Genomic DNA, 22,397 nt, shown 5'->3' on the forward strand with positions numbered 1-22,397 from the left:
TGGTGGTAGTAGGTGGTAGTAGTAGTGGTGGTGGTAGTAGGTGGTAGTAGTAGTGGTGGTGGTAGTAGGTGGTAGTAGTAGTGGTGGTGGTAGTAGTAGTGGTGGTAGTAGTGGTGGTGGTAGTAGTAGTGGTGGTAGTAGTGGTGGTGGTAGTAGGTGGTAGTAGTAGTGGTGGTGGTAGTAGTAGTGGTGGTAGTAGTAGTGGTGGTAGTAGTAGTAGTGGTGGTGGTAGTAGTGGTGGTAGTAGTGGTGGTGGTAGTAGTGGTAGTAGTGGTGGTAGTGGTAGTAGTGGTAGTAGTAGTGGTGGTAGTAGTAGTAGTGGTGGTGGTAGTAGTGGTAGTAGTAGTGGTGGTAGTAGTAGTGGTGGTAGTAGTAGTAGTGGTGGTAGTAGTAGTAGTGGTGGTGGTAGTAGTGGTGGTAGTAGTAGTAGTGGTGGTAGTGGTAGTAGTAGTGGTGGTGGTAGTAGTGGTAGTAGTAGTGGTGGTAGTAGTGGTGGTGGTAGTAGTGGTAGTAGTAGTGGTGGTAGTAGTAGTGGTGGTAGTGGTAGTAGTGGTAGTGGTAGTAGTGGCAGTGGTAGTAGTAGTGGTGGTAGTAGTAGTGGTGGTAGTAGTGGTGGTGGTAGTAGTGGTAGTAGTAGTAGTGGTGGTAGTAGTAGTGGTGGTAGTGGTAGTAGTGGTAGTGGTAGTAGTGGTAGTGGTAGTAGTAGTGGTGGTAGTAGTAGTAGTGGTGGTGGTAGTAGTGGTGGTGGTAGTAGTGGTAGTAGTAGTGGTGGTAGTAGTAGTGGTGGTAGTGGTAGTAGTGGTAGTGGTAGTAGTGGTAGTAGTGGTAGTGGTAGTAGTAGTGGTGGTAGTAGTAGTAGTAGTGGTGGTAGTAGTGGTGGTAGTAGTAGTGGTAGTAGTAGTAGTGGTGGTAGTAGTAGTGGTGGTGGTAGTAGTGGTGGTAGTAGTGGTGGTGGTGGTAGTAGTGGTAGTAGTAGTGGTGGTAGTAGTAGTGATGAAACAGAGGGAGTTGTGATAATAATAACGTGGCTCTAACTCACACTTTAGTTTCATAATCCTTCCAGGCTTTATCAAAAGGCTTTTTAAGATCCTGTGGAAATAAAACAGGAACATAACAGTATTATTACAAGGGATACAAATGACATGAGCTGAAGTCATGACTATCAACTGGCTAAAAACTGTGATCTTAAAGGTCAGTCACATGCTCAGAAAGACCTTTACAATGCATAATTTGAATGACAGGATAGGAGTCAGGAGGACTAGCCAGTGACTATACGGGTGTTCAAGAAGACTAGTATGGGATAAGCCTACTCCCTCTTGTGCCACCGTTGTTCTGACTGGTATATTAAACACATGTTCTGACTGGTATATTAAACACATGTTCTGACTGGTATATTAAACACGTGTTCTGACTGGTATATTAAATACATGTTCTGACTGGTATATTAAACACATGTTCTGACTGGTATATTAAACACATGTTCTGACCGGTATATTAAACACATGTTCTGACCGGTATATTAAACACATGTTCTGACCGGTATATTAAACACATGTTCTGACCGGTATATTAAACACATGTTCTGACCGGTATATTAAACACATGTTCTGACCGGTATATTAAACACATGTTCTGACCGGTATATTAAACACATGTTCTGACTGGTATATTAAACACATGTTCTGACTGGTATATTAAACACATGTTCTGACCGGTATATTAAACACATGTTCTGACTGGTATATTAAACACATGTTCTGACTGGTATATTAAAACACATGTTCTGACTGGTATATTAAAACACATGTTCTGACCGGTATATTAAAACACATGTTCTGACCGGTATATTAAAACACATGTTCTGACCGGTATATTAAACACATGTTCTGACTGGTATATTAAACACATGTTCTGACTGGTATATTAAACACATGTTCTGACTGGTATATTAAACACATGTTCTGACTGGTATATTAAACACATGTTCTGACTGGTATATTAAACACATGTTCTGACTGGTATATTAAACACATGTTCTGACTGGTATATTAAACACATGTTCTGACCGGTATATTAAACACATGTTCTGACCGGTATATTAAACACATGTTCTGACCGGTATATTAAACACATGTTCTGACCGGTATATTAAACACATGTTCTGACCGGTATATTAAACACATGTTCTGACCGGTATATTAAACACATGTTCTGACCGGTATATTAAACACATGTTCTGACCGGTATATTAAACACATGTTCTGACCGGTATATTAAACACATGTTCTGACCGGTATATTAAACACATGTTCTGACCGGTATATTAAACACATGTTCTGACCGGTATATTAAACACATGTTCTGACCGGTATATTAAACACATGTTCTGACTGGTATATTAAACACATGTTCTGACTGGTATATTAAACACATGTTCTGACCGGTATATTAAACACATGTTCTGACCGGTATATTAAACACATGTTCTGACCGGTATATTAAACACATGTTCTGACCGGTATATTAAACACATGTTCTGACCGGTATATTAAATACATGTTCTGACTGGTATATTAAACACATGTTCTGACCGGTATATTAAATACATGTTCTGACTGGTATATTAAACACATGTTCTGACTGGTATATTAAACACATGTTCTGACCGGTATATTAAATACATGTTCTGACTGGTATATTAAACACATGTTCTGACCGGTATATTAAACACATGTTCTGACTGGTATATTAAATACATGTTCTGACTGGTATATTAAACACATGTTCTGACCGGTATATTAAACACATGTTCTGACTGGTATATTAAACACATGTTCTGACCGGTATATTAAACACATGTTCTGACTGGTATATTAAACACATGTTCTGACCGGTATATTAAAACACTGTGATTAATAATATGCTATACACCTACCCCTTTGACCCCTTTCAGGTCTCCTTTCAGTAGACTGTCTAAGGGGAAGGTGATGATGTTGTTCATGTTCTGCAACTGAAAACAACAATTAGAGAGAGTGACAGACAGGTAGTGACAGACAGGTAGTGACAGACAGGTAGAGAGACAGACAGGTAGAGAGACAGAGGGATGTAGAGACAGACAGATAGAGACAGACAGGTAGAGAAACAGACAGGTAGATAGACAGAGGGATGTAGAGACAGACAGGTAGAGACAGACAGGTAGAGAAACAGACAGGTAGAGAGACAGAGGGATGTAGAGACAGACAGGTAGAGAGACAGAGGGATGTAGAGACAGACAGATAGAGACAGACAGATAGAGACAGACAGGTAGAGAGACAGAGGGATGTAGAGACAGACAGGTAGAGAGACAGAGGGATGTAGAGACAGACAGATAGAGAGACAGAGGGATGTAGAGACAGACAGATAGAGACAGACAGATAGAGACAGACAGGTAGAGAGACAGAGGGATGTAGAGACAGACAGGTAGAGAGACAGAGGGATGTAGAGACAGACAGATAGAGAGACAGAGGGATGTAGAGACAGACAGATAGAGACAGACAGGTAGAGAGACAGATGGATGTAGAGACGGACAGGTAGAGAGACAGAGGGATGTAGAGACAGACAGATAGAGAGACAGAGGGATGTAGAGACAGACAGGTAGAGACAGACAGGTAGAGAAACAGACAGGTAGAGAGACAGAGGGATGTAGAGACAGACAGGTAGATAGACAGAGGGATGTAGAGACAGACAGATAGAGACAGAGGGATGTAGAGACAGATAGGTAGAGAGACAGAGGGATGTGGAGACAGACAGATAGAGACAGAGGGATGTAGAGACAGATAGGTAGAGAGACAGACAGGTAGAGTGACAGATGGATGTAGAGACGGACAGGTAGAGAGACAGAGGGATGTAGAGACAGACAGATAGAGACAGACAGGTAGAGAGACAGACAGATAGAGAGACAGAGGGATGTAGAGACAGACAGATAGAGACAGACAGGTAGAGAGACAGACAGGTAGAGTGACAGAGGGATGTAGAGACGGACAGGTAGAGAGACAGAGGGATGTAGAGACAGACAGGTAGAGACAGACAGGTAGAGAAACAGACAGGTAGAGTGACAGATGGATGTAGAGACGGACAGATAGAAAGACAGAGGGATGTAGAGACAGACAGGTAGAGAGATAGAGGGATGTAGAGACAGACAGGTAGAGAGAGAGAGAGACAGATGGATGTAGAGACAGACAGGTAGAGAGAGATACAGAGTGATGTAGAGATAGACAGGTAGAGAGAGAGAGAGACAGATGGATGTAAAGACAGACAGGTAGAGAAAGATACAGAGTGATGTAGAGACAGACAGGTAGAGAGACAGAGGATGTAAAGACAGAGAGACAGAGTGATGTAGAGAGAGAGACAGAGTGATGTAGAGACAGAGTAATGTAGAGACAGAGAGACAGAGTGATGTAAAGACAGAGTGATAAAGAGACAGAGTGATGTAGAGACAGAGTGATGTAAAGACAGAGTGATAAAGAGACAGAGTAATATAGAGACAGAGAGACAGAGTGACAGAGTGATGTAAAGACAGAGTAATGTAAAGACAGAGTGATGTAGAGACAGAGAGAGAGATATGAAGACAGAGTGATGTAGAGACAGAGTGACAGAGTGATGTAGAGACAGAGTGATGTAGAGACAGAGAGACAGTGATGTAGAGACAGAGTGATGTAGAGACAGAGTAATGTAAAGACAGAGTGATGTAGAGACAGAGAGACAGAGTGATGTAGAGACAGAGAGACAGAGTGATGTAGAGACAGAGTGATGTAGAGACAGAGTGATGTAGAGACAGAGAGACAGAGTGATGTAGAGACAGAGTGACAGAGTGATGTAGAGACAGAGTAATGTAAAGACAAAGTGATGTAGAGACAGAGACACAGAGTGATGTAGAGACAGAGTGATGTAGAGACAGAGAGACAGCGTGATGTCGAGACAGAGAGACATCGTGATGTAGAGACAGAGAGACAGTGATGTAGAGACAGAGAGACAGAGAGATGTAGAGACAGAGTGATGTAGCGACAGAGAGACAGAGTGATGTAGAGACAGAGTGATGTAGAGACAGAGAGACGGAGTGATGTAGAGACAGAGAGATGTAGAGACAGAGTGATGTAGAGACAGAGAGACAGAGTGATGTAGAGACAGAGAGACAGAGAGATGTAGAGAAAGAGAGATGTAGAGACAGAGTGATGTAGAGACAGAGTGATGTAGAGACAGAGAGATGTAGAGACAGAGATACAGAGTGATGTAGAGACAGAGAGACAGAGTGATGTAGAGACAGAGTGATGTAGAGACAGAGTGATGTAGAGACAGAGAGACAGAGTGATGTAGAGACAGAGAGATATAGAGACATAGATACAGAGTGAGGTAGAGACAGAGAGATGTATAGACAGAGTGATGTAGAGACAGAGTGATATAGAGACAGAGAGATATAGAGACATAGATACAGAGTGAGGTAGAGACAGAGAGATGTATAGACAGAGAGATGTATAGACAGAGAGATGTATAGACAGAGTGATATAGAGACAGAGTGATATAGAGACAGAGTGTAGAGACAGAGACACAGAGTGATGTAGAGACAGAGTGATGTAGAGACAGAGAGACAGAGTGATGTAGAGACAGAGTGATGTAGAGACAGAGAGACAGCGTGATGTTGAAACAGAGAGACATCGTGATGTAGAGACAGAGAGACAGCGTGATGTAGAGACAGAGAGACAGAGAGATGTAGAGACAGAGTGAAGTAGAGACAGAGTGATGTAGAGACCGAGTGATGTAGAGACTGAGTGATGTAGAGACAGAGATATGTAGAGACAGAGATATGTAGAGACAGAGTGATGTAGAGACCGAGTGATGTAGAGACAGAGTGATGTAGAGACTGAGTGATGTAGAGACAGAGTGATGTAGAGACAGAGATATGTAGAGACAGAGATATGTAGAGACAGAGTGATGTAGAGACAGAGTGATGTAGAGACAGAGATATGTAGAGACAGAGATATGTAGAGACAGAGTGAAGTAGAGACAGAGTGAAGTAGAGACAGAGTGATGTAGAGACAGAGTGATGTAGAGACAGAGATACAGAGTGATGTAGAGACAGAGAGAAAGCGTGATGTTGAGACAGAGAGACAGCGTGATGTAGAGACAGAGAGACAGAGAGATGTAGAGACAGAGAGACAGTGTGATGTAGAGACAGAGAGATGTAGAGACAGAGAGACAGTGTGATGTAGAGACAGAGAGACAGAGTGATGTAGAGACAGAGAGACAGAGTGATGTAGAGACAGAGAGATGTAGAGACAGAGTGATGTAGAGGCAGAGTGATGTAGAGGCAGAGAGATGTAGAGACAGAGAGATGTAGAGACACAGAGATGTAGAGACAGAGAGATGTATAGACAGAGTGATGTAGAGACAGAGTGATGTAGAGACAGAGAGACAGAGTGATGTAGAGACAGAGCGACAGAGAGATATAGAGACAGAGAGACAGAGTGATGTAGAGACAGAGAGATGTAGAGACAGAGAGACAGAGTGATGTAGAGACAGAGAGACAGAGTGATGTAGAGACAGAGAGATGTAGAGACATAGAGACAGAGTGATGTAGAGACAGAGAGATGTACAGAAAAACAGAGTTTAAGAAAGCCTAAACACTCCACAAGACACACATCACTCAAGTCTACAACCCGGTGTAAAGGAAGCAATAACACTTCACACTTTTAAATTAGCAGCTGAGCACTCAAATACTTCCTGCACAATATCTTTAAAGGCAGGTCCTGCCTGTCATATAGTCAGTAGATATACTGCAGATACAGTATCTTTAATTAAAGTGTACACTCCACACACTTGGTTGTAGGCCTAAGCGACAGGCCAAAGGAAAGGGCAGATAAAAATATGGGTGTGAGAGAGAGAGAAAAACAGGGGTCACAATGAAGGTGCTTGAGAGGTCGAGATGCAGTATGTGCCAGTGGTTAGCGCTCTGTGTGTGTGTGTGTGTGTGTGTGTGTGTGTGTGTGTGTGTGTGTGTGTGTGTGTGTGTGTGTGTGATGTGTGTGGTGGGGTCTCACCAGGTTCTTGAAGAGGGCTGTGAGCTCTTTGGTAAAGATGGCAAACTTGAGTAAGGCTGAGCCCACCTCCGGATCCTCTCTAGAGACACAGTTGTCTCCGAACTTCTCCATAGACTGAATGTACTGCTCCTCATTGTCAACGTGGGCTGAGAAACACAGTCGTCAAATCAAGTCAAATCAGAAGTTGTGTAAAGGGGATTTTTCATGGGTCACAAACACACTTTACATCATTAAAAATGAATCACAGAGGCTTTACACAGACTCTTATTTTAATAGGATCCTCTATGCCATCCTAAAGAGTTAGTGAGACTTGTTAGTGGACATTTCATATCTCTGTGATACTGTCTTTTCTAAATTGACCTGACCTAAAATGTTAGGTCTGATCACTGATAAACTTGAGAAGGCGAATACATTCAATTCAATACAACTTGATCCACTCAGGGACATACACAAAGTGTCTCATAGAGTGCTGAGCGTCAGGAATTCTCTCTGTAAGACAGGAAACTGGCTTGGATGTGGTGTTCAATCAATCAATCAATCCAAATGTATTTATAAAGCCCTTTTTACATTAGCAGCACAAAGTGCTATACAGGAACCCAGCCTAAAACCCCAAACAGCAAGCAATGCAGATGTAGAAGCACATGCAGGACCATGCAGAAGCATGCAGGACAATGCAGGACCATGCAGGACCATGCAGGACAATGCAGGAGCTTCATTAGAACAGAGTGTATGTCCCAGAAACAGGATGAAAATCATTCTACTACTTTCCTGACTGACTTCCCACCACTCTCAACACGTTTAGTTGCCATAAATACATTACATAAATCCTAAGTAAAAACACCTAACTGCTGCCTTGCCAACTCAATAGCTATAGGAGTTGTCAACTCAAGACCAGCACAAACAGATCTGGGACCAGACTAACGATGCCCTTCTTACACAGCCTTTCATAACAGTGACGAGCATGTTGGGCCTGTAAAGTGTGTTTAAAGACTCAGAGCTTAGTTTACACAGCAGCTCCAAACAAAAGCAACGTGGCGTTAAAGCTAGAATCCTTAGTTGCTACATCCATTTTTGGACTTATAAATGATATATACATCCATTGATTGTTGAAGAATATAACTTATAAATGCCTGATGATCTTAGTTCAACTGTCACACTCCATGAGAACCCAAAATATAAGCTTGTTTACCCCAACGTTTGTAAACAAAGTAAATGTAAACAAACACTTTATTGCGTCATAACATTGTTAAAACTATACATGTAATATAATGGATGGTCAGTTATTGCATCTCAATTTGAGACTGCTTTTTAGCGAAACAGGGGAGGGGAGAACACCTTGTTATTGTTTCAATGACGGATTCTAGCTTTAAGGTATTTCCAGCATGTGCAGATCCAACTGGGTTAAAGCTGTGATTATCAGCCCCTGATCCAGGATTATGACCCTGGGATTACACTGGAAGGTCTGTGTGCTGCATGGAGAGGGACAGTCATGGAAGAAAAGGGCCTGGGTTTAACTGAGTAGGGACGTTTAATATAGCGTATTGTAGGAGGGACCTCTGCTCCTTAGGCCTGCTGGGACAGGTGTGTGGAATGGGAGGAATGTGTTGAGGTGCTATAAACTATACTTCTCTCTCTCGACTGTGTGGAGATTGTGTGCGTGTGTGTACCAAAATACACTAATGAGTCAGACACAGTAATATTATTGTGAAGTATATTGAGGGATACCAACACGCTGTACAACTGGAGTACAGAGGTTAGTGGGTGTAGTCAATGTGATATAGATGCTATATACATTATGGATATATGGAAACTGTACACCAGGACTGACTCACTCACTAATGTACTGTCCTGTAATGTACTGCACTGTATTGTGCTGTACTGTAATGTAATGCACTGGGTTGTACTGTAATGTACTGTGTTGTACTGTATTGTGTTGTACCGTAATGTACTGTACTGTAATGTGCTGCACTGTACTGTTGTACTGTAATGTACTGTGTTGTAGTGTAATGTACTGTGTTGTAGTGTACTGTACTGTTGTACTGTACTGCACTGTACCATAATGTACTGTACTGTGTTGTAATGTACTGTGCTGTACTATAATGTACTGTGTTGTACTGTACTGTACCGTAATGTACTGTACCGTGTTGGACAGTACTGTAATGTACTGTGCTGTACTGTACTGCACTGTGTTGTTATGTAATGTACTGTGCTGTAATGTACTGTGGTGTACTGTAATGTACTGTGGTGTACTGTAATGTACCGTGTTGTATTGTAATGTACTGTACTGCACTGCACTGTGTTGTTAGGTAATGTACTGTGCTGTAATTACTGTAATGTACTGTAATGTACTGTAATGTAATATGGTGTACTGTAATGTACTGAACTGTAATTACTGTAATGTACTGTGGTGTACTGTATTGTGTTGTAGTGTACTGTACTGAACTATGTTGTACTGTATTGTGTTGTACTGTAATGTACTGTGGTATACTGTACTGTGTTGTAGTGTACTATACAGTGTTGAAGTGTACTATACTGTAGGGTAGTGTACTATACTGTGGTGTACTGTTCCGTAATGTACTGGACTGTGTTGTACTGTACTGTAATGTACTGTGCTGTACTGTACTGTACTGTGTTGTAATGTACTGTAATGTACTGTGGTGTCCTGTAATGTACCGTGTTGTACTGTACTGTGGTGTACTGTAATGTACTGTGTTGTAGTGTACTGTATTGTACTATGTAGTAGTGTACTGTACTGTGTAGTAGTGTACTGTACTGTTCTATACTGCTTTGTACTCACCCAGGCCAGAGATGTTTATGGCCTTGACAGACTTCTTGATCTTGTGAAGTACTCCTCTGTCTACATCTAGAGCCTGTAGGGAGAGAGAACACACAGAGACACATCTATGAGGTACATCTAGAGCCTGTAGGGAGACAGAACACACAGAGACACATCTATGAGATACATCTAGAGCCTGTAGGGAGACAGAACACACAGACACATCTAATAGGTACAGTACCGGTCAAAAGTTTGGACACACCTACTCATTCCAGGGTTTTTCTTTATTTGACTATTTTATACATTGCAGAATAATAGTGAAGACATAACTATGAAATAACACATATGGAATCATGTATTAACCAAAAAAAAGTGTTAAACAAATCAAAATAGATTTTATATTTGAGATTCTTCAAAGTAGCCACCCTTTGCCTTGATGACAGGTTTGCACACTCTTGGCATTCTCTCAACCAGCTTCATGAGGTAGTCACCTGGAATTAATTTCAATGAAAAGTTATACCTTGTTAAAAGTTAATTTGTGGAATTTCATTCCTTTTTAATGCGTTTGAGCCAATCAGTTGTGTTGTGACAAGGTAGGGGTGGTATACAGAAGTTAGCCTATTTGGTTGAAGACCAAGTCCATATTATGGAAAGAACAGCTCAAACAAGCAAAGAGAAACGACAGTCTATCATTAGTTTAAGACATGAAGGTCAGTCAATTCAGAACATTTCAAGAACTTTGAAAGTTTTTTCAAGTGCAGTTGTAAAAAACATCAAGCGCTATGTTGAAATTGGCTCTCATGAGGACCGCCATAGAACATGAAGACCCATAGTTACCTCTGCTGCAGAGGATAAGTTCATTAGAGTTTATTGCACCTCAGATTGCAGCCCAAATAAATACTTCACAGAGTTCAAGTACCAGACACATCTAAACATCAACTGTTCAGAGGAGACTGTGTGAATCAGGCCTTCATGGTCAAATTGCTGCAAAGAAACAACTACTAAAGAACACAAATAAGAAGGAGACTTGCTTGGACGAAGAAACACGAGCAATGGACATTAGACCGGTGGAAATCTATCCTTTGGCCTGATGAGTCCAAATTTGAGATTTGTGGTTCCAACTGCCGTATCTTTGTGAGATGCAGAGTAGGTGAATGGATGATCTCTGCATGTGTGGATCCTCCAGGCTGTGTAAGGGCTATTTGACCAAGAAAGAGAGTGATGGAGCGCTGCATCAGATGACCTGGCCTCCACAATCACCCAACCTCAACCCAATTGAGATGGTTTGGGATGTGTTGGACCGCAGAGTGAAGGAAAAGCAGCCAACAAGTGCTCAGCATATGTGGGAACTCCTTCAAGAGTATTGGATAAGCATTCCTCATGAAGCTGGTTGAGAGAATGCCAAGAGTGTGCAAAGCTGTCATCAAGGCAAAGGGTGGCTATTTAAAAGAATCTCAAATATAAAATATATTTTGATTTGTTTAACACTTTTTTGGTTACTACATGATTGTGTTATTCACTAATATTCTACAATGTAGAAAATAGAAAAACTGGTACTGTACAAACTGACTGGTACTGTATATCTAGAGCCTGTAGGGAGAGAGAACACACAGAGACACATCTATGAGGTACATCTAGAGCCTGTAGGGAGAGAGAACACACAGTGACACATCTATGAGGTACATCATGTTTAACTATTTGTTACTTGTTTAATTATTTGTTACTTTCATTTTCTATTTTTCTACGAATCAATTTTTTACTTAACACATTTTTCTTCTTAACTTCTTAAAGCATTGTTGGTTAGGGACTCCCTCCCTCCCTCCCTCCCTCCCTCCCTCCCTCCCTCCCTCCCTCCCTCCCTCCCTCCCTCACTCACTCACTCACTCACTCACTCACTCACTCACTCACTCACTCACTCACTCACTCACTCACTCACTCACTCACTCACTCACTCACTCACTCACTCACTCACTCACTCACTCACTCACTCACTCCCTCACTCACTCCCTCACTCCCTCCCTCACTCCCTCCCTCCCTCCCTCCCTCCCTCCCTCCCTCCCTCCCTCCCTCCCTCCCTCCCTCCCTCCCTCCCTCCCTCCCTCCCTCCCTCCCTCCCTCCCTCCCTCCCTCCCTCCCTCACTCCCTCACTCCCTCACTCACTCACTCACTCACTCACTCACTCACTCACTCACTCACTCACTCACTCACTCACTCACTCACTCACTCACTCACTCACTCACTCACTCACTCACTCACTCACTCACTCACTCACTCACTCACTCCCTCACTCCCTCCCTCCCTCCCTCCCTCCCTCCCTCCCTCCCTCCCTCCCTCTCTCCCTCACTCCCTCACTCCCTCACTCCCTCACTCCCTCCCTCCCTCCCTCCCTCCCTCCCTCACTCCCTCACTCCCTCACTCCCTCACTCCCTCACTCCCTCACTCCCTCACTCACTCACTCACTCACTCACTCACTCACTCACTCACTCACTCACTCACTCACTCCCTCACTCCCTCACTCCCTCACTCCCTCCCTCCCTCCCTCCCTCCCTCCCTCCCTCCCTCCCTCCCTCCCTCCCTCCCTCCCTCACTCCCTCACTCCCTCACTCACTCACTCACTCACTCAGTCTGTTCACAGCTCAGTCCTTAGTCACTGTGTGTACGAATTCCCCTGAGATTAGATCAGTGAATGGCCATGCAGTCCTGAGCCCAGCCCTACTGTTTACACAGTAACAAGACAGACATGGCAACATGCCAGCCAAGCCAACGGTCTGCCTGCACAACCATAATGCTATAGTGCTAGGCAGCCACTCTCTGTGCGTCCAAAATGGCAACACATTCCCATAGGGCTCTGGTTAAAAGTAGTGCACTGCCAAGATAGAGTCTCTGATATGAAGCTCAGAAACCAGAGAGGCTGTAAAAACAAGGAAATGGTTAGTGGGAAAACCACACTTGGGGACGATGGGGATCAGATGTTGTGGTCCTGTAATGGCCTACTAAAAGAACAGTGGAGATCAGGTGGTGTGGTCCTGTAATGGCCTACTAAAAGAACAGTGGAGATCAGGTGGTGTGGTCCTGTAATGGCCCACTAAAAGAACAGTGGAGATCAGGTGGTGCGGTCCTGTAATGGCCTACTAAAAGAACAGTGGAGATCAGGTGGTGTGGTCCTGTAATGGCCCACTAAAAGAACAGTGGAGATCAGGTGGTGTGGTCCTGTAATGGCCTACTAAAAGAACAGTGGAGATCAGGTGGTGTGGTCCTGTAATGGCCTACTAAAAGAACAGTGGAGATCAGGTGGTGTGGTCCTGTAATGGCCTACTAAAAGAACAGTGGAGATCAGGTGGTGCGGTCCTGTAATGGCCTACTAAAAGAACAGTGGAGATCAGGTGGTGCGGTCCTGTAATGGCCTACTAAAAGAACAGTGGAGATCAGGTGGTGCGGTCCTGTAATGGCCTACTAAAAGAACAGTGGAGATCAGGTGGTGTGGTCCTGTAATGGCCTACTAAAAGAACAGTGGAGATCAGGTGGTGTGGTCCTGTAATGGCCCACTAAAAGAACAGTGGAGATCAGGTGGTGCGGTCCTGTAATGGCCTACTAAAAGAACAGTGGAGATCAGGTGGTGCGGTCCTGTAATGGCCTACTAAAAGAACAGTGGAGATCAGGTGGTGTGGTCCTGTAATGGCCTACTAAAAGAACAGTGGAGATCAGGTGGTGTGGTCCTGTAATGCCCTACTAAAAGAACAGTGGAGATCAGGTGGTGTGGTCCTGTAATGGCCTACTAAAAGAACAGTGGAGATCAGGTGGTGTGGTCCTGTAATGGCCTACTAAAAGAACAGTGGAGATCAGGTGGTGTGGTCCTGTAATGGCCTACTAAAAGAACAGTGGAGATCAGGTGGTGCGGTCCTGTAATGGCCTACTAAAAGAACAGTGGAGATCAGGTGGTGTGGTCCTGTAATGGCCTACTAAAAGAACAGTGGAGATCAGGTGGTGTGGTCCTGTAATGGCCTACTAAAAGAACAGTGGAGATCAGGTGGTGTGGTCCTGTAATGGCCTACTAAAAGAACAGTGGAGATCAGGTGGTGTGGTCCTGTAATGGCCCACTAAAAAAAAGTAGAGAAATGCATTAGATGAGTAGATGAACTCATTCAACTGACATATTTTGCCACTCCCGTGTGAATTTATATCTACAGTAATGACTAACTTTCTTGGTTGAGCAGATGACAATGATGTGTCCTTGGTTGATGTGTCAGTCATTCTCTTACACCCTTTTCACACTATCATGCATACCCAAACCAAATGGTTTTGTTTTACTCCACATTGTCCGTCCACCGGACACTCAGCCAGCCCAGGGAACCGAGCGGACACTCACCCAGCCCAGGGAGCCCAGCGGACACTCACCCAGCCCAGGGAGACCAGTGAACACTCACCCAGCCCAGGGAGACCAGTGGACACTCACCCAGCCCAGTGAGCCCAGCAGACACTCACCCAGCCTAGGGAGACCAGTGGACACTCAGCCAGCCCAGTGAGCCCAGCAGACACTCACCCAGCCCAGGGAGACCAGTGGACACTCAGCCAGCCCAGTGAGCCCAGCAGACACTCACCCAGCCCAGTAAGCCCAGCAGACACTCACCCAGCCCAGTGAGCCCGGCAGACACTCACCCAGCCCAGGGAGACCAGTGGACACTCACCCAGCCCAGGGAGACCTGTGGACACTCACCCAGCCCAGTGAGCCCAGCAGACACTCACCCAGCCCAGGGAGACCAGTGAACACTCACCCAGCCCAGGGAGACCAGTGGACACTCACCCAGCCCAGTGAGCCCAGCAGACACTCACCCAGCCCAGTGAGCCCGGCAGACACTCACCCAGCCCAGGGAGACCAGTGGACACTCACCCAGCCCAGGGAGACCTGTGGACACTCACCCAGCCCAGTGAGCCCAGCAGACACTCACCCAGCCCAGGGAGACCAGTGAACACTCACCCAGCCCAGGGAGCCCAGCGGACACAGACATCAATTCAACGTCTATTCCACGTTGGTTCAACATAATTTCATAAAAATGATGTAGAAACAACGTTGATTCAACCAGTGTGTGCCCAGTGGGAGGAAGGCATGGGAGCAGACAAGCTGGGACAAGCTGGGCAGTCTGTGAGAGAGAAGAGGAGGAAAAGAAGGGGAAAGCATGCTAGGACAGGAGTGCATCAGCCCAGCCCAAGCCCCAGGGACTCTCCCAGGATACAGCAGTGATCTACCAAGCTAGAGCTTTGTTCTGAGCTAGACTGGAGAGCGATCCTCCTCCGAGACTATATGGTAGTGTTCCCCACCACATAGCTCTGGTTCAGGGCATTACGTGCAGCTTGCTGACACTGAGGCTTCCTGGACAAGAGCTATCCACCAAGCAACACAGGCAAGGAAACAGCAAGACACTCCAGTCCACAGTACGCTGCTCAGGCACTGTCAGGCAGATAAGAGGAACTGGGAAGGAGAGTGCTGCCTGTCAGTCGACCTGATGTAAAAACCGCCATTACAGCTGACTGTCTGCTGTCTGTTCTCAACATTAGTGTTGTTCTATCTGGCATTACACATCTCATACGTACAATTGAAGATGGAAGTTTACATACACTTAGGTTGGAGTCATTAAAACTCATTTTTTGACCACTCCACAAATTTCTTGTTAACAAACAATAGACTTGACAAGTCGGTTAGGACATCTACTTTGTGTATGACACAAAGTCATTTTTCCAACAATTGTTTACAGACAGATTATTTCCCTTTTAATTCACTGTATCACAATTCCAGTGGGTCAAAAGTTTACATACACTAAGTTGACTGTGCCTTTAAACAGCTTAGACAATTCCAGAAAATGATGTCATGGCTTTTGAAGCTTCTGATGGGCTAATTGACATTATTAGAGTCAATTGGAGGTGTACCTGTGGATGTCTTTCAAGGACTACCTTCAAACTCAGTGCCTCTTTGCTTGACATCATGGGAAAATCAAAAGAAATCAGCCAAGATCTCAGAGAAAAATGTGTCTGGTTCATCCTTGGCAGCAATTTCCAAATGCCTGAAGGTACCACGTTCATCTGTACAAACAATAGTACGCTAGTATAAACACCATGGGACCACACAGCCGTCATACCGCTCAGGAAGGAGATGCGTTCTGTATCCTAGAGATGAACGTACTTTGGTGCGAAAAGTGCAAATCAATTCCAGAACAACAGCAAAGGACATTGTGAAGATGCTGGAGGAAACAGATACAAAGTATCTATATCCACAGTAAAACGAGTCCTATATCGACATAACCTGAAAGGCCGCTCAGCAAGGAAGCCACTGCTCCAAAACCGCCATAAAAAAGCCAGACTAAGGTTTGCAACTGCACATGGGGACAAAGATCGTACTTTTTGGAGAAATGTCCCCTGGTGTGATGAAACAAAAATAGAACTGTTTGGCCATAATGACCATTGTTATGTTTGGTGGAAAAAGGGGAGGCAGGCAAGCCAAAGAACACCATCCCAACCGTGAAGCACAGGGGTGGCAGTATCATGTTGTGGGGGTGCTTTGCTGCAGGAGGAACTTGTGCACTTCACAAAATAGATGGCATCATGAGGCAGGAAAATGATGTGGATATATTGAAGCAACATCAGTCAGGAAGTTAAAGCTTGGTCGCAAATGGGTCTTCCAAATGGACAATGACCTCAAGCATACTTCCAAAGTTGTGGCAAAATGGCTTAAGGACAACAAAGTCAAGGTATTGGAGTGGCCATCACACAGCCCTGACCTCAATCCTATAGAACATTTGTGGGTAGAACTGAAAAAGCGTGTGCGAGCAAGGAGGCCTACAAACGTGACTCAGTTACACCAACTCTGTCAGGAGGAATGGGCCGAAATTCACCCAACTTATTGTTGGAAGCTTGTGGAAGGCTACCCGAAACGTTTGATCCAAGTTAAACAATTTAAAGGCAATACTACCAAATACTGTATGTAAACTTCTGACCCACTGGGAATGTGATGAAAGAAATAAAAGCTGAAATAAATCCTTATCTCTACTATTATTCTGACATTTCACATTCTTAAAATAAAGTGGTGATCCTAACTGACCTAAGACAGGGAAATTTTACTTGGATTAAACGTCAGGAATTGTGAAAAACTGAGTTTAAATGTATTTGGCTATGGTGTATGTAAACTCTCGAGATTCAACTGCATATACTGTTCTACGGTCTCTTAGTGTAACGGCTGATTTCCTCCTCTTCGTCTGGAGGTGTAGCAGGGATCGGACCAAGACGCAGAGTGATAAGTGTCCATGTTTTAATATAATCCCTGGAACACGACAAAAAATACAAAATAACAAAGTAACCTAACCCGAAACCAGTCCCGTGTGGCATGAACACAGACACAGGAAACAAACACCCACAAACCAACAGTGAAAACAGGAAACCTAAATATGGTTCCCAATCAGAGACAATGCAAAACACCTGTCTCTGATTGAGAACCATATCAGGCCAATTGACAAACCTAAACATAGAAACACATAACATAGACTACCCACCCCAACTCACGCCCTGACCATACTAACTAAAGACAAAACAAAGGAAAATAAAGGTCAGAACGTGAGACTTAGTCACTTAATAACATTTACATATTTGGCATTACTCATCTCATATATACTGTTTTCTATACTATTCTTAAAAAAAAATGTTTTAAATGTATTTTACCTCTATTTAACTAGGCAAGTCAGTTAAGAACAAATTCTTATTTTCAATGACAGCCTAGGAATAGTGGGTTAACTGCCTTGTTCAGGAGCAGAACGACAGATGTTTACCATGTCAGCTCAGGGATTCGATCTTGCAACCTTTCGGTTACCAGTCCAACGCTAACCACTAGGCTACCTGCCGCCCTATTCTACTCACTCACTTAATAATGTTTACATATCTGGCATTACTCATCTCATTTGTATATACTGTTTTATATAATATTCTACAGTATCTCATTCACTTAATGTTTACATATCTGTCATTACTCATCTCATATGTATATACTGTATTCTATACTATTCTTAATAATGTTTACATATCTGGCATTACTCATCTCATATGTACATACTGTTTTATATACTATTCTACAGTATCTCATTCACTTAATATTTACATATCTGGCATTACTCATCTCATATGTATATACTGTATTCTATACTATTCTACAGTATCTTAGTCCGTTCCGCTCTGACATCGCTCGTCCATAGGTATATAGTCTTAATTCATTCCTACTTAGATTTGTGTGTATTGGGTATATGTTGTGAAATTGTTAGATATTACTTGTTAGATATTACTGCACTGTCGGAACTAGAAACACAAGCATTACGCTACATCCACAATAACATCTGCTAAACACGTATATGTGACCAATAAAATTTGACTTGGTCAACATGAGTGAAGCATATGTGCATGTATGTGTGTTTCTGTCCAACTTGATATACACTGTGTGTTCACTATTAACTGTGAAATCAAATGGGGGGAGGGGAACAAGTTGTTTGACTTCAGTTGTGAAACAGAGAAAGCCAATGCAATACAACACTTCCTTGTTTTGAGAGATTCCACTAAATGTAACTCTAACACAAGTGTTCTCTAGTCACCTCTCCTCATGTGGTATATTCTGCAACACTGTACACACAGCAGCAGATCCTCTCATATGGCAGTGTGTGTGTGTGTGTGTCTTCCTCCATTGTGCAAACACAGTATACCGTAATCTGAATAGGCCTTAAACTGTGACAACAATCCAGTGATTCATACAGCCTGCCGTAAGGCCAGTAGTGTATCGGTGGCATAGAGAGACCACTTCCTTATTACCAGCCTATTACCTGCCTGACCTGGGGCATAGAGATCACTTCCGTATTACCAGCCTATTACAAGCCTGGCCTAGGGCAACAGCACATCTCCAGAGAACAATCAGGAGCAGATCTGAATGCCAACAGATGCCAGGAATGCCATAGAAACACCCATTGTTATCTACTGTGCATGACAGTAGGCCTTATGCCAACAACACAAGGGTTATGTCCCAAATAGTCCAGCCATATGGATGCCATTTGGGACCTAGTAAGGAAAGCCAATTCAATGGATATGGATGTGTGACGGTTCCACTGGGCATTAAAGGTGTGGTACTACTCAATGTTTGTAAAGGGCTCAAGCCTCTTTAACATGTGGAAGTGTCCACACAGTTTTCAAAGTGAAACTGCCCTGTAGGCAAACAGATAAGATAGCTTCCTCACAATGGCATAAGGCTTTTTTTTTTATGAGTCAGAGACCTTTGTAGCCTACAATAATTACATATTTCAAAGGGAATTTTCAACAAAAAAAGTGTCTATGGATTGCTGAATGGCATTGGTTTAGAATGGAATGCCTATAAACTATGGTGTGGGCACTTGTTGGTGGACACTTGTGGAGAATGGCATGGGCGAGGATCAACACAACTAGGATAAGAAAACCTGCTTTGATTTCGAAAAGAAAAAGTATTGTTTTCGTTACTATTTTGAGTTTAGAAGTTCTAGCCTGATCACTTTCAGGGAAACTGAACTAACTTGACAAATAACTGTAAAAATGCGGTTAGGCCTACTCTGTGCGTAAAGGCGCATTAGAACACCTTTTCACATTTCGAATCAATTATATTAATAGTTTTCACACTGCCATGGTCTGCACCCACCTCTTCTAATGCTGCCACGGCGTTCCGACAATGGGACATCCGAGTGGTGAAATTCGAGGTTGTGGGCGCTTTGTAGTCCTCGTTAGTTTCAGCCACAAATTCCGTGACCGTGATCAACTCCGGCAGCGGCATGTTTGCTCACTTTAAATGCGTTAATATCTATAAAATGCGTTACTCCTCAATTTGTTGTTGATTAAACAGTAAGTTTCACAAAAAAATACCCAACGGAAATGTAAGATTTATAAATCAAAGTGTGCCATACGATTTGTTAGGCTACTCCCAAATGTGCCATTCCGGTATCTGCGTCGATCCACATACAGTAAAACTACAGTAGTAAAATGTCCCTTTATTTGTGGGTTATCCTTGTATCCACCTCGAAGAAAAAAATACTCCAATATTCCATTACTAGTTTGCCCACGCAATAAAATTATTAAAAACAACGTGAAATCACTTTCTCCCTGTGGTCTATCCGGATCTATCCCACCAGCTCCAGTTTTCACAACAACCTGTGACTGAGTGCATAAAGTGGAGCGTCAACCTGAACATAGAAAGGGGCGGGACGAACGCGTGAATTGGCATGTTTGGGCGAAAAGAAGCAGAGATGGATTTACCTTTGCTCAGTTGGCGTTCAACACTCACTAGCAATGACAGCTACGACAAAAGTTGAAGATAAGGTGGCTCCGGCAACAGGTGTGCACCATAGGAACTCTATTTATGAATGAATAGTTATAAATACCTTTTCAAAATGGTGTAGCTCGTAAATAGGTATATGGCCAAGTTGTTTCAGATGGATATAAATGTAAAAAAGGGTTAAGATATACAGTACCAGTCAAAAGTTTGGACACATCAACTCATTCCAGGGTTTTTCTACATTGTAGAATAATAAATACATCAAAACTATGAAGTAACACATATGGAATCATGTAGTAACCAAAAAAGTGTTAAACAAATCAAAATATATTTTATATTTGAGATTGTTCAAAGTAGCCACCCTTTGCCTTGATGACAGCTTTGCACACGCTTGGAATTCTCTCAACCACTTTCATGAGGTAGTCACCTGGAATGCATTTCAATTAACAGTTGTTAAAAGTTAATTTGTGTAATTTCTTTCCTTCTTAATACGTTTGAGCCAATCAGTTGTGTTGTGACAAGGTAGGGGTGGTATACAGAAGATAGCCCTATTTGGTAAAATACCAAGTCCATGTTATGGCAAGAACAGCACAAATGAGCAGAGAAACGACAGTCCATCATTACTTCAACACACGAAGGTCAGTCAATGCGGAAAATGACAAGAACTTTGAAAGTTTCTTCAAGTGCAGTTGCCAAAACCATCAAGCGCTATGATGAAACTGGGTCTCTTGAGGACCATCACAGGAAAGGAAGAACCAGAGTTACATTTGCTGCAGAGGATAAGCTCAGAGTTTATTGCACCTCAGATTGCAGCCCAAATAAATGCTTCACAGAGTTCAAGTAACAGACACATCTCAACATCAACTGTTCAGAGAAGACTGTGTGAAATCAGGCCTTTACGGTTGAATTGCTGCAAAGATTGTGTAAGAGCTATTTGACCAAGAAGGAGAGTGATGGCGCTGCATCAGACGACCTGGCCTCCACAATCACCTGACCACAACCCAATTGAGATGGTTTTAGATGAGTTGGACCGAAAAGCAGCTAACAAGTGCTCAGCATATGTGGGAACTCCTTCAAGACTGTTGGAAAAGCATTCATCATGAATTTGGTTGAGAGAATGCCAAGAGTGTGCAAAGCTGTCATCAAGGCAAAGGGTGGCTCCTTTGAAGAATCTAAAATATATTTGATTTGTTTAACACTTTTTTTGTGTGTTATAGTTTTGACGTCTTCACTATTATTCTACAATGTAGAAAATAGTAAAAATAAATAAAAACCATTGAATGAGTAGGTGTCCAAACTTTTAACTGGTACTATATATAAAAATTATACACACACACACACACACGTTTATTCATATGAGGATGCATTTTAAGTGTTCTCTTCTTTAGTAATAACAAACTATTTTAACATTGGAAAGACAAACAAAAGTAAAACTTTCAAAAGAAAATGTAAAACATGGTCAGATTTTTTATTCATTACAAAAGCAAAGAACATATACACATTATGTTCCAATCCACTAGTTTACATGATGATCCTGCTTTAGACAATGATCAAATCCACAGTTCCACAGGAACTGGGAGTACTGAGGGGGCTGCAGCACCAGCTGATAAATCACAATTAGGGTTGCAAAGGGTAGGAAACTTTCCGGGAAATTTCCCGAAGTTTCCAAGGGAAGTTAAGCCCTGGAATTTGGGGCATTTTGCTTAAATTCATAAAAAGTTAGCTTATAACAGTGAACCTTTTTTTTGTGGGATACACATAAGGCAATTCTAGGTCTTGTGGCATATTTTGGTTAAACTATCCCCAATTCAATTGCAACCACAGTGCATTCTTCCATCACATGTGCAAGATCTTGAGAATCAGCTGTACACTAATGAGATGCTATTGAGCCCACACTAGTACCACTCTGAGCCAAGGACTACATTCTTTCTGGTAAGTTTTGATTACAATACTGGGTGGGTTGAATAAATGTTATATGATATACATTATTTTTTGTTACCTAGTAAATAGTAGCCTACAGCAAAGTGTGTTTAAATAATTTCTAACTTAACAATTTCTGCTAGTTAGTTTTTGCTACCATGTGGGTTTTAGCTTGCTTGAGCCTGCTAACTGAGGAGTGTTAATTCACTTGTTTCCATACATGTTTAATTTTAAAACACTTATCTTACAAAGGAGTTGTTTAATCAAACTGCTTAACTATTTATGTGTACATGGAATTGTATTTATTTATTTT

The 22,397-nt window shown here is 42.8% G+C and overlaps 1 protein-coding gene across 6 annotated transcripts in view; it reads right to left on the bottom strand.

Moving 5' to 3' along the window:
* Nucleotides 1–22,397, bottom strand: part of LOC129817638 (arf-GAP with SH3 domain, ANK repeat and PH domain-containing protein 2-like) — a 61,725-nt gene that overhangs the window by 24,236 nt on the left and 15,092 nt on the right. For 5 of the 6 annotated variants that reach the window (XM_055873076.1, XM_055873078.1, XM_055873077.1 and 2 more), the window contains 4 exons: nt 9,871–9,943; nt 7,074–7,219; nt 2,936–3,010; nt 1,040–1,089 (listed from right to left, as the gene is read on the bottom strand). In XM_055873076.1, the coding sequence (XP_055729051.1) occupies nt 1,040–1,089; nt 2,936–3,010; nt 7,074–7,219; nt 9,871–9,943 (344 nt within the window). Of the gene's footprint in view, nt 1–1,039; nt 1,090–2,935; nt 3,011–7,073; nt 7,220–9,870; nt 9,944–19,534; nt 20,476–22,397 lie in introns of those variants that run through there. The other variant, XM_055873075.1, reaches the window with a different exon arrangement.

The sequence above is a fragment of the Salvelinus fontinalis genome, chromosome 20 (assembly GCF_029448725.1).
Source record: "Salvelinus fontinalis isolate EN_2023a chromosome 20, ASM2944872v1, whole genome shotgun sequence".
Taxonomy (NCBI): domain Eukaryota; kingdom Metazoa; phylum Chordata; class Actinopteri; order Salmoniformes; family Salmonidae; genus Salvelinus; species Salvelinus fontinalis.